We start from the raw sequence: 12,857 nt of genomic DNA on the forward strand, positions 1-12,857 counted from the left end.
TACAGCTGCAGCTAGCTGCACACCTCCTCTGACACCCACACTGAATCGGTCTCCAAGCAAGCAAACAGCCCTGGGGCAGTCACCTCAATGTCAGGCAGACAGATGAACACCAGAGCCTGCATGGAAACTGAGGATGACTCAACTACCATGAGGAGAAACTGCATGTCAACCATGGTCATGTGCTGTCAGACACAAACACATGCCACACACTCACACAACACTGTAGCACATCTTAACCAGAACCACCACCAAGACCAGCGGGGACTTACGACGCCATAACCAGGCAGACTGCACCAGTGGAATGGGCATTTAATTGTCTCTAGGATGCTCCCAAGATGGGGACTGCGGGGGGGGGGGGCCTTTGGCAGAGCTCTTGCTGATGGAACTAACAGAAATACCCATCAGGCAGTGCCAGGCAGGGAGGTAGCCCCAAGGCCTGGCTAGGGACAGCCAGCACTGGGGCCTTGCTTAAGACAATCTGAGACCAGCTGGTGAGTAAGGAATGTTACCTCTGAAGGAAGGAGGGTACAGAAAGGGCTTGGGTTTGCAGGGAGGGACTCCAAGGTCAGAATTGGAATGAGAGAGTTGGTCACAAGGTCCTTCAAGGCTTGGTGAGGAGTTGGGTAGACTGGCCATCCCTACTCAGGCCAGCTTCAGGAACTCTTGAAGCGTGTTCTGTTCCACAGCCTCCACGAAGAGTTCATAGTCCTGAGAGAGGGGGTAGTCACCTGAGTGCAGGCCCATGGGACACTACTGCTTTGCCCAGGTCTGACCCTGGCTGCTGTCCTCCAACACCTCCCAGACCCCAAACCCCATACCCCACAGTACTGATCCCCGTTGACAATCTGTGGTGGGGTGGCCTTGGGGTTGCCTGCCAAGTTTCGCATCTCATCTCGAAGGGCGTTGTCCTGGGAGATGTCCACTAGCTGGTACTGGATTCGCTTCCCATCTAGGATGCGGGTCACTTCACTCTGCTGGGACTTGATCTAGGGGCAGAGGATTGACAGGGTTGGCAAGCAGGCTGAAAGATTTACGGAAGGAACTCTGGCCTGGTGTTAGCGGGAGCTTTTGTCCTCCTGCCCACTCTACGGGGAGATTCTGGCCACTAAGGGATGGGAAGGGTCCAAGGATGAGAGGGATCGCCTACAGAAGTCTGAGAAAGAGAAGCCGGTCAAGTTCTAGGTAAGTCAGAGAAGCCGCAGGCCCAGGCCCTACAGGGGAAATACCCTCCTCCACAGCCTCACAGTGGAGAGGAAGCGGGATTAAGGAGGTGTGTGTGCGTGTGGGAGGGTGCAATAGAATGGCTGGCCCCATACTGGGGGATGGGCGTGGGCAGCTCATGCTGGGGATGCGGAAGGACTCCTAGTGGAGGGGTTCAGGCTGGGCCGCGTCCCCCGGAATAGACCTGGGAGGCCATACCCCACACCTCACTGCCTCCATCGTGGGGGCGGCTCCCGGGCGCCGGTCGGAGCACAGGGAGACGGCCCGCCTTCCCCGGGCGCAGGCCCAGGCACACACTTACTTCACGAGAGCCGGTGACCGACGTGCTGTAGACGCGCAGACCACTCATGCTGCAAGAAGGGGACACGCAAACCAACCGAGATGGTAGGAGCAGCAACTGCACGCTAGGAACGACGCTGCCGCCGCGCTTGGGAGCGGTTTCCTTCCTGCTCCGCCCGCGAGTCAGTGCGCTCGGGGCCAATGAGCTGCGCAGGCGGGCAAGGCGGGGCCTGCATGATACCGCCCTGCGCGGTTGGCTCCCCTCCCTGCCCTGCTCCTCTGTGGCCTGGAGCTCGGAGGACCCCAGTCCTCAGCAGCTGTTTGGCTGCACTCAGCCCTTTCTGATCTGGGGCTCATGGCACGTAGCAAGGGAGGGACTAAATAGCAGAAAAAGTCGGAGAGGCAGGCAGAACGGTTCAGCTAAAAGCTTCTCCCAGTTTACCCGGCTGTTCTATATCCAGTGCCCAGCGCAATGCCACCCTCGTCTCTGGGAGGTCCCTTAATAGTATACACTCAGCAGATAAGGCGGAGCACTTTTCAAGAACTGCAACAAGGGCGGGGGTAGGATGGTGGAGGTGCTGGGGAGGGGCACTTTCCCTAAAGCACATCTCCACTCAAACAGGCTCTGACTAGAAAGGGCGGTGGCTGTTAACTGGAGCCACACCCTTCAGGAGCCAGATGGAAGAGGCGGTAAGAAGCTGCAGGACAGCTAACTAGTGTGTGAAGAGAGGCAAAGGATAGTGCCAAGGCATGAAAGCGTGGCTCCTAATGGCCCTTGGGAGAGTTTTGGTGTGGTCCCAGGTCAACTCTTGTTATGCAGCAAATGACACGCCACAGCTTTGAGTACTAGGAATTCAGCTGGTGCAGTGGGAAAGAGTCTAGCACCCATCCCAGTTTTGGAGCAAGCGGTTTAGGTTCACTCCAGGTCCCCTCAGGAGTAGTGTCAGCGATACATAGGTGCAATTAAGGGCCCAGGAAGCCAATCCTGCCTTCTGAGGTGTGCTGCAACTTTGTAGAGCCACTGGCTGCTGGTGGTGGTGCACAAATCTCACTTGTCAGCAGGCCAAAAAAAAAAAAAAAAAAAAAGGCAGCGAGAAGAGATTTAGAAACCAAGCTGGATCTGCCTTAGCTGCTCTGAGCTAGTCTTTTGCTGGAAGGCAACAGGAAACTGAAGCATTTGTTAAAATGTTTTTATTCTGTAATCAAAATAGGCAATACAAACCAGTCGACATAACAAAGATTCATATAAATAACTTTATAAACTTTACAAAGAAAAAAATACCCGTGAGCATAGAAGCTGGGCTCCCAGTGACACAGGGTAGGCACCGGCCAGGCAGCTCTCTGGTTTGAGGAGGCAGGATCCCAGAGGCTGAGGGGATAGCCAGCCAGGTGTGGCTACTCTGAAAGATAAACCACCCGTAAATAAAATACAAACTTATGAAAACACTTGAAAAGAAGGCCACTCAGGCCCGCCCTGGAGGTCCAGGACACTTAACAGCCCAGAGGCTTAGCAAGTCTCATCATGGGTGCCTCTGCATCACCCAAACTATGTTCCTCATACACACAGGGCCCCTAGCTCCAAACCAAAGGAGGTTGAGGACTGGCCCAACAACCAGATAAAACTAAGACCATCCCTAAATCAGGAGGCAAGAAAACCCAGAAAGCCAAGGGTCCAAAGGCCCTAGCGAAACACAAACCACCAGGAAACACTGAACACTTTTCTTAGAGCTGACCCTCACTAGGAGCTCTAACTTTCGAGGTCAGAGAGGGAAAAGAAAAGCCCTCCAACCCCAAATGAGAGGCACGAATCAAAGGGCTAGCTACAGCTACAGCCACAACCTTGGGAAGGGGTGAGCAGCTTGGCAGTTGCTCTGTGGTCTTATGGGGGAAACTCTGTCCAACCAAGGAACCATAGGGCAATCACAGGAGTCTGCACTTAGGCTCCCCAAATGGGGCTACCTGAAAGACCCGAGCCAAGAAAGGCTATGCTGACCACATGTCAGGCTCCAGGGACATGGGGTGGCCAAGAGTTTCCTGTAACAGAACAGCAGGCAGGCTAAGGACCCCTGCTGTAGTTCCCAAGCCAGCAATCCTAGTGGGGGACTTTGCTAAGGGGGAGATAACCCTGAGGAAGGAGATTACCTGAGAAAACCCAGAAAGCCAGCTGAGTTCCCAGGAAGGCTGCTGGTACATGGGGCCTGAGAATTCTCAAAAGGTTGCTCTCCTACTTAACCTTTTAGGCCTCTTGTAATAGAGCATCAGCAGGTATGGAGTAGGAATGAACATGGATCATCATGGAGGATGGAGCAGGGAGGTGAGCAGCTTGTTTGCTTCTGATGTCAGGTTAGGGCTGGGAACAGTTTGTGAGGGCCTTATCAGTTGAATCTGCAAAAAGGTTAATTAGTAACTCAGCCTTTGAGAGTAAGAAAATAGGTACAACATAACCCAGTAAGGCAAAGCCAGTGTACAACACAACAGGCAGGCTTCTCACGTCAACCCTGGCCCCAGATCTAGGCTCTCCCCTCTGGGTGCAGCAGCAGAAGGCAGGATTGTCAGGGCAGGAAACTCTGTTGAGGCTAGTGACAGCTGGGTCATCTCTGGCCCTCCTCACTGTGTGGCACAGTTTTCTCCCATGTCCTGGGCATATCTGTCTGACAGGCTGGTCCTTAAGTCTTCAATGTCATGACGCAGCTGTTGAACCTCTTCTAGTTTTCTCCTGATCACATCTGGCTTCTGCAAATCTAGCTGAATCCCTGCGTGCTGGGTGGCTGAAGAGAAGAAGATTTGAAGAATGTTAGCAAATCAGACAGCAACTTTATGAGGAATGGGCAGAACAAACAAGCAGGGTTTTTTTGTTTTTGTTTTTGTTTTTTTAATGTGCATTGGTGTGTGGTGACACATCTGTGTGAGGGTGTCAGATGTTGAAGTTACAGACAGTTGTGAGCTGCTATGTGGGTGCTGGGAATTGAACCTGGGTCTCCTGGAAGAATAGCCAGTACTCTTAACTCTGAGCTACCTCTCTCCAGTCTGAATAAGCAGTTCTTAAAGAGCCATGATCTTAGGACACAGCTTTTCCCCCTCCAGTACTGAGGACTGAGCCAGGGCTTTGCTTACACTAAGGACTCAACTACAAGCTACAGCCCCAAACTGAGAAGACACTGGTTTCAATCTCGCCCTGCCACCCTGACGAAAGTGGCCACCAGCCAGCCTGATAAAGGCTGTCAGGAAAAAGGGGGCAGGGAGACAGTAAGACTGCTAGCAGCCACTGGGCGTGGGGCTGGGAAAGGTAAGACACTGAAGATCCAAAGCTTCACCAAAGGCATCTTGCATGCCGCTCCCTTTTCAGACAGGACACTTTTAAGGAACAAGCTGGTAGCCAGGCGATGGTGACACATGCCTTTAATCCCAGCACTTGGGAGGCAGAAGGATCTCATTGAGTTCAAGGCCAACCTGGTCTACAGTGAGAGTTCCAAGACAGCCAGGACCACACAGAGAAACCCTGTCTTAAAAAAAACAAAAACAAAAACCAAAAAAAACCACCAACAACAAACCAAAGAACCCAAGCTGGGAATAGTGAGCTGAGAATGTGGTGCCTGAGGCCTGCTTTCTGTTTGTCTTCTGTGCAAGCATCCTCTAAGGAGGTCTGTTTGTGAAACACTTAATGAACGCTTACTTTGACAACTCCCACAAGGCAATGCCGAGGCCAATGCACCTGGTTCACAATTACCGTAAGGATAGCAAAATTGGACGGGTGAGAGAAAGAAAGGTACTTTTTTGATGACTTACAGTGAATGCCTAGGAGCAGAGAGAGGTTAGGGTTGTGGCCCTGGGCCCTCTGGGTCACAATGCTACAGACAGCTTGCAGATCTTGAAGGCAAATGGCCAATTCTTGGTGCAGCTCACATGCCAGCTGGGCCGTGTCTGGTGAAGAAGACGAGGACCCTGGTTGGGCCAGGCGCAAGTGCTCTTGCAGTGTCAGATTCTTCTCAATCAGGTCCTGGTTTTGCACTGAGAGCTAAGCAAACAGACGGAAGGAGAAATTTAATCACAATGTCCTCCCCATTGTTACCCACACAGGCTTGGTGCCACCTTCCCTCCCTGAAACCCCTTTCCCTCTATAAATACTAGCTCCTCCTGTGTGTAGGCTGAGCCCGGGTCCTTAGGGACTCACACTGGAAAGGAAACTATTCCTCAGCAGGATCTGAGTCACCAGCCTCCAGGTTTCGGTCCAGGAACCAGAGAAGATGCTTCCACCCCCTAGGAACTCTATCTCAAGCCAGTCCTTCAGCCAACTCTGTTAGCCAGGCTATTAGAGATGGCTTAACGTGAACGGTGAAATCTGAGAAGACACTGGTTTCAATCTCGCCCTGCCACCCTGACAAAAGTGGCCACCAGCCAGCCTGATAAAGGCTGTCAGGAATAAAGAGGGCAGGGAGACAGTAAGACTGCTAGCAGCCACTGGGCGTGGGGCTGGGAAAGGTAAGACACTGAAGATCCAAAGCTTCACCAAAGGCATCTTGTATGCTCCCCCACCCCCATTTTTGAGACAGGATATCACACAGCCACAAAGCCCAGCCTGGCCTCAAACTTCCTACAGAGCTGATGATGACCTTGAACTTCTGATACTCTTGTCTCCACCTTCCAAGTGCAGGGGTCACACTACCCCTAGAGCTCAGGGCTTCATGTATGCAAGTACCCTACCAATTGAGCTACATTCCCTAACCCATCTTTGCTTGCTTGTTTGATATAGGGGAGCCCTGGCTAACTTGGAACTCACTATGTAACCCAGACTGGTTTTGAACTTGTAGGCATCACTTGCCCTTCTCCAGGGAGGTAGAGTTCTAGCATTCTACATTTCAAGCTCTCACTGTGGTACAGCTAGGCTTTTCTATGTAGTCTTTGCCTTCCCTCTTCCTGTGAGCCTCCCCTCCTCATCCGCTACATCTCTGGTCTCTGCCCTTCACCCACACCGGGCCATTTCACAGTCCTAGTTCTTCCTAGGCATTTGGCCCAGTGAACTCAGTGGGACCCATTAATAACTCTATTCACAATGGGATGGGAGGAGGGGGGGGGATAAAAGAGAGGGAGGGAGAGGGAACTGGGATCAACATGTAAACTAAGAAAAAAAAACAACCCAAAACCCAATTCACTGCACGAGCACCGCCAAGACCGCCAACTCTTCATTTTGTAGTTGTTTGTGTATGAGACAGGCTTGCCTTGAACTTGGCCTCACCCTCCCAAGTGCTGGGATTACACATATGTGAAGCCACACCTTGCTCCCTTAGTCTTTTCAACCCCCACCCCAATCCCACAAACCTGTGGCTGCAGAAAGACTGAGTGGGGAGGGAGAAAAGGAGGGAATCTCCTACCTACCTACCTACCTACCAACCTATCTCAATCAATCAATCAATCAATGTTTTTCGAGACATGGTGCTCTGTATTGCTCTGGAAGCTGTCCTGGAACTAGCTCTGTAGACCAGGTTGAACTCAAACTCACAGAGATCCACCTGCCTCTGCCTCCCGAGTACTGGAATTAAAGGCGTGTGCCACCAACGCCCAGCTGGGATCTCATATCTAAAAAGCATTCCTGGGTCTCTATGGCCACTCTAAAACAGGCCTAGGGCCTTTAACATACAGGATAATGCAATGTTACTACCCATTCTTTTGCTAAGAAGCTCATAGGCCCTTCCACACTCTTGTAGGGTTAAGGATGGGGTGGGCAAATGGAGAAACCAGATTTGTGGAGGCTCTATGGAACTAGCCAATGCTTACCTCCTTCACAGCTGTGCGCATCTGCTGCAGGGCTGTCTCCCTCCGCTGCGCCTCCTCTCTCAAGGCCTGGCTTATTCCTTCTTCTTGAATCAGTTCTTGCTTTAGGCTCTAAAGAGTGAGATGTTGTGCAGAACACACCAAGGGTAACAAGTCTGATTGGATGGTATCACCTCTCACCTGGCTAGTGATGTGCCACCCAACCACACAACTGCTCTAAGGGTTGTTATGAGAAGAGCTCAGACCTGTTTACTTTTCATTTTAACCAGTGGTTCTCAACATTCCTAAAGCTGCCACCCTTTAATATGGGTCCCCATGTTGTGGTGACCTCCAACCATAAATTTATTTTCATTGCTATTTCATAACTGTAATTTTGCTACTGTTATAAACTGTAATGTATGAGCCATTAACAACCCAAACCCTGGCATTTTAAATGTTCACCAAGTGTGACTCCTTCCTGACAATAAGAACTGGAAGAGGTGAACTACACAGACAAAGCCTTCAGCTTTTCCTAGGTGCATTTCAAGTTTGGTGTGGAAACCCTTTTCCTTTCTGCATATATGTGTGTATACTACATGTGTGTTTGCACATGTGTAAACAAACATGCACATGTGTGCTCCATGATCAAGGTCAGAGGTTCATGTGTCTTTTCTTGATTCCTCTCCACCTTGCATCTGGCTCTGACTCCCAGCACTGGAATTACAGCTGGGCTGCCACACTCACCCAGCATTTCATTTACATGGGTGCTAGAGTCTGAACTCTGATCCTGACACACAGTAAAGTGCTTTTTCTACTAATCCACATCCCTGGCCCCTGGTGTAAAACCTTCTGGAGTTCAAAAAACCTGAGTAGACCTATTTCACTCAAGATTTCTCAGAGAATGCAATTAATAAACACTCCTACTCTGGCCCAAAATAGGAACCAGGAGTCTCTCTTACTCCCTCCACTCCTGCTCCTGTCAGTCACTGATTCCTTCTAAGTATTTCTTCCATCTGCCTCCTTAATCTCTTTTCTATTGCCATGCCTTACACCATGTTCCCCATCACCTTGCTAGATTTTCTGCAACAGTCTCTGGCTTGTCACTTTCTATAATGTCAATCTTCCAGGTAAGCCTGAACTGCAAACTTCACCATACCACACCATAACCAAATGCTCTAATAAGATTTCCATCACCCACTCAAGACTAAAGTTAACACAGCAAGGAGCTGGGCAGGTACCTCAGCAGTTAAAAGGCCTTGCTGTTTTTACAGAGGACTTAGGTTTGATGCCCAGCACGCATATGGTGATTTACAACCAATCTACAACTACAGTGCAAGGGGATCTGATGTCCCTTTTGACTTCTGTGGGTACCAGGTACACATATGGTACACAGACATACATGTAGGCAAAATAAAAGCTAACACCATAGCACAGACAAGACCTTCACATAAGCTCTTCTGCTCATCTTTCCATTCACTACCTAAACTCAACATAGTTAGGCATTGCCTAAGATGTTTTGATCAATGATGGACTGCATATAAGACAGAGCCTAGTGAGCCAGATGGTGGTGGTGCATGCCTTTGATCCCAGCACTCAGGAGGCAGGTGCAGGTGGATCTCTGTGAGTTGGAGGCCAACCTGGTCTACTAAGTGAGATGTAGGACAGCCTCCAAAGCTACAGAGAAACCCTGTTTTGGAAAACAAACAAACAAACAAACAAACAGGTCTAGTGATAGTGTCTTAATAGTATACTCCAATGGTCACACAGAAGAAATCATCTAACTGCGCATTTCTCAAAATGTATCCCTACTGGCAAGAAGTGGTGCTTCAACAGTATCAAACTACTTTACAGGATTATGTTTAAACCATGCTGTTCACACCTTCATACCTTGATGGTCCTCTAACAGGATTCCAATACCATCACACTCAGTACCTCTTTGTCTGGCTAATGCCTCATCATTCATGCTCAGGATCTCCAGAAACTTGTCCCTGACCTTCCCTCCCCTCCTCACACAGACTCTCCTGAGTTCACCCCCTAAAGTGGTATGAACCTGTTTCAGTCTTCCTGTATACCAAATTACACGCAAATCACCTGGCAGAGAGGGCAATGAAAGGTTAAGTCCTATCCACCACAGGCCAAAGCCTCCTGCTCACCTGAACTTGAGAGTGCAGCTGCTCTATCTTCAGCTGTTGCCTCTCCACGATCTGAAAGGCAAAATTATCAAGAAAGCAAGAAGGCTACAAGCACAAGGCTGATGTGCATGGAGATCTTTGATCCAATGCTAGCTACCACCCATTATAAGACCAGGGTAAGGATTGGTTATCAAGACCTACAGAAATCTAACCCGGACTCCTGATTTTTGTTCATTATCTACTTTCACATTTCCTGCTTTAGTCATAATAAGAGTCTTACAGAGGAATGCAATGGTCCTCTTGAGCACTTATGGAATGGAAGACCTTCATAATGACTGCAGGTCAGTGAAATTAACTTTATATACGAAGAGGTTCTTTGAAAAATGACAAACTCAGCTTTCTGAGTCTCCCTATCCAGGGTTACAATGGGTATGGGTTTAGAGCTTTGGTCACAATGATCTACTCAAGGAGAGAACCTAAACAGTCCCAGCTTTCTGTGCCTCATGAGCTCACGCAGTCTCTGAACCATTTCTGCTAACCTGTAACCTGTCTCACCAGCAGATACTGAACGGCTATTTGCTGAGTTGAGAAACTGGGCCAACTCATTCATTGGTTATAATGCTTTGATGAGCATATCGGTTCTCTAGGACCTGAACCATGGCTGCAGTGTATCAGGGATTCAGTACATCACTTTAGTCATCTGATGAGCATGTTGCCCCACCTTTCACATGTATTTCTGATAAACAACTTGTTTGTTGTAAGACTGAATACCTAAAATGCAAACTTGCTATACAGGGCTGACTTCTCAGAAGACAGAAAAGCTCTTGGGAGCAGATCCTAGGTGGCTTAAGATAGACTTCCTGACTTCTTCCCAGTATACTATCTCTTCTGTCCTGCTAGCTTACCCAGGCCAGAGCCCAGATACCCTTAATCACCTTTCGGAGAGAATCACATTCCTTCTGCTGGGATTCCATTTCCACTGCGAGACCTTCTCCACTGGCATCCTCCACAGACTGTTTATCTTGCAAGCTGAAAGACAATGTTTTCTTCTAGAACTATAAAATCAGAATGACTGTGGCTTTAATTCTTGGTTCTGTTGTTTACTATGTCTTTGGAGCAAAACAGTTCCACTTTCCTACCCACATCTGAGGATGATGTGACAGGATACTCAATGTATCTGGTTCCTTTGCTAGGGGCCAGAATTTATACAATATACCACCAATTCCTTATTTGGAAAGACTCTTGTATTCTGTTTTGACATTAAAAAATAAAATTTGAAAAAGATACAAGAACTCTTTTAGCTAGGCACATGCCTGAAATTCCAGTATGTACTGGAAACCAGAGACAGGAGGATTTGCTGGATTTCACATCCATCATAAATTAAGGTGGGATATGGAGCAAGACACAAAACAAAACACATCTTTCTTTTCTTGGTACATACTGTTTATGGGCAGAGCCAGCTTTGTCCCTGTCCTAAGTTACCTTTAATTGTCACCTAGGTACAAGTCATCTTAGGTGAACTCACTTTGAGGAACCCTCAAAGTCTCGACTGAAGAATTTTCTAGAACAGATTGGCTGCAGGCAGTATCATCACTAATAAGGTGTTCTTGGGCTAAGTAAGAAATCAAGCTTGGCCAGGCGGTGGTGGTACACACCTTTAATCCCAGCACTCGGGAGGCAGAGCCAGGTGGATCTCAGAGAATTTGAGGCCATCTTGGTCTAAAGAGCAAGTTCCAGGACAGCTAGGGGCTACACAGGGAAGCCCTGTCTTGAAAAACAAAACAAAAACCCTGAAACTGAGCTTGGTTAGACATGGTTTAGCCATTATGAAAGCATACTGTTTCTTCAGAGGACCTGAGTTTATCTAGAACACCACCTGCCACCCCAGCTCCAGAAGGATCTGATGCCTCTGGCTTCATGGGTACATACAAACACAGGCACACAAGCCTATGATTGAGCTAGTAAGCAGCAGTCCTCTAGGGTCCCTGTTGTCTCCCAATGATGGACTGTGACCTGGAAATAAAAGACGAAATGAACCCTTTCCTCCCCGTTATTGCTTTTATTCATGGTATTTTTGTCACAGAAACAGAGATGAAACTACAATAGTCCTCCAATCTGATTCCAACCAATACTTTCTCCAACTGGTCCCTCATAATCACTTCTAGCATGGTCCATCACTGAGATAAACAAGACAATCGCTATGCCTAAACATAGGATGAGAAATCCAATCTACCCTTTAGAAATATTTAGTTCAAGAGGCTGCTGAAACACAACCATCCTTTTCAGAAATTGTTATTAATGCCGGGCGTTAGTAGCACACACCTTTATTCCCAGCACTCAGGAGGCAGAAGCAAACGGATCTCTGTGAGTTTGCAGCTAGCCTGGTCTACACAGTGAGTTCCAGGACAGGCTCCAAAGTAATACAGAGAAACCCTGTCTCGAAGATAAAAAAGAAGAAGAAATTGTTTTTAACTCCAAGATGCCCTGAGACTACACCATGGCATCTTCTTGTTCTCAGAGAGGTGTTCTTGGGCTACTTAAGAAATTGAGCTTGGCCAGGTGGTGGTGGTGCACACCTTTAATCCCAGCACTTGGGAGGCATAGACAGGCAGATCTCTGGGAGTTCAAGGCCAGCCTGGTCTACAAAGCTACATGGAGAAACCCTATCTTGAAAAAAACAAAACAAAACAAAAAAAAAAATAAAAAAAAAAAAAAAAAAAAAAAAAAAAAACCCTACAACAGAAGTGTTTTCCCAATCATATCATGATAAACCCCCACTGTACCACAAAGGTAAATTCTCCACCCATAAGCAACTTTCTTATTAGTCACAATCCAAAGAACCAAAGAAAACAAAGTTCTAAGAGCAGGGTGTGTGTGTGTGTGTGTGTGTGTGTGTGTGTGTGTGTGTGTGTGTGTGTGTGTGTGTGTGTGTGTGTGTAAGCAAGCAGAGTAGTTAACACTGCACCAAAAAAAAAAAAAAAGAAAAAAACCTCTCTCCTCTCAAGTCTAGAGGGCATTACCTATGTCTAGCAGAGGAGAATTCTGCTTCTTTCTGTCTCAGGCTTTCCAGCTGAACTTCCTTCTCTTTGCAAGTTGCTTGGGTGTCCTCCACCAAAGTCTCCAGCTCAGCCACTCTCTCTTGCAGTTCTGTGTTCTTCAACTCAGCATCCTTAAGCTAAGAGACATGATCCCATGCTTAGCTAAGGAAGATGATCTCCCACATCTGCAGTTCTTAAACTGGGTATGGTGGCACATGCCTTTAATCCCAGCAAGAGGCAAGTAGACCTCTCTGAGTTCAGGCCAGGTGAGTTCTAGACCAGCCAGGAACTTACAACGAGACCTTGTCCCCAAGAAACAAAACAAGGCTGGTGTACTGACACACACCTTTAATTCTAGCACTCAGTAGACAGAGGCAGGTGATCTCTGAGTTTGAGGCCAGCCTGGTCTACCTACATTGTAAGTTCAGGACTACATAAA

General features: G+C 48.2%; 2 protein-coding genes across 4 annotated transcripts in view; both read right to left on the reverse strand.

The window, feature by feature from the left end:
- Positions 1 to 489: 489 nt before the first annotated feature.
- Positions 490 to 1,691, reverse strand: Sh3bgrl3 (SH3 domain binding glutamate rich protein like 3). Its single transcript, XM_051173677.1, has 3 exons — positions 1,523 to 1,691; positions 819 to 986; positions 490 to 708 (listed from the first exon to the last, which is right to left on the reverse strand). The coding sequence occupies exons 1-3, from the start codon at positions 1,568 to 1,570 to the stop codon at positions 643 to 645; spliced, it is 282 nt and encodes a 93-aa protein (XP_051029634.1). The 5' UTR covers positions 1,571 to 1,691; the 3' UTR covers positions 490 to 642.
- Positions 1,692 to 2,678: 987 nt separating this feature from the next.
- Positions 2,679 to 12,857, reverse strand: part of Cep85 (centrosomal protein 85) — a 36,870-nt gene continuing 26,691 nt past the window's right edge. For all 3 annotated transcript variants that reach the window (XM_051173437.1, XM_051173438.1, XM_051173439.1), the window contains 6 exons: positions 12,401 to 12,555; positions 10,316 to 10,409; positions 9,402 to 9,452; positions 7,273 to 7,380; positions 5,287 to 5,515; positions 2,679 to 4,268 (listed from right to left, as the gene is read on the reverse strand). In XM_051173437.1, the coding sequence (XP_051029394.1) occupies positions 4,108 to 4,268; positions 5,287 to 5,515; positions 7,273 to 7,380; positions 9,402 to 9,452; positions 10,316 to 10,409; positions 12,401 to 12,555 (798 nt within the window). In that variant the 3' untranslated portion in view covers positions 2,679 to 4,107. The remainder of the gene's footprint in view (positions 4,269 to 5,286; positions 5,516 to 7,272; positions 7,381 to 9,401; positions 9,453 to 10,315; positions 10,410 to 12,400; positions 12,556 to 12,857) is intronic.

This window comes from Phodopus roborovskii, unplaced genomic scaffold (assembly GCF_943737965.1).
Source record: "Phodopus roborovskii unplaced genomic scaffold, PHOROB, whole genome shotgun sequence".
NCBI lineage: Eukaryota > Metazoa > Chordata > Mammalia > Rodentia > Cricetidae > Phodopus > Phodopus roborovskii.

Excerpts from the sequence above, each read along its gene's own strand:
- Sh3bgrl3 (XM_051173677.1), bottom strand. The coding sequence starts at position 1,570 with ATGAGTGGTCTGCGCGTCTACAGCACGTCGGTCACCGGCTCTCGTGAA. Across the intron at positions 987-1,522 it reads CGGTCACCGGCTCTCGTGAA|ATCAAGTCCCAGCAGAGTGA; the intron begins GTAAGTGTGTGC and ends CTCTGCCCCTAG. Across the intron at positions 709-818 it reads ACGGGGATCAGTACTGTGGG|GACTATGAACTCTTCGTGGA; the intron begins GTATGGGGTTTG and ends CCCCTCTCTCAG.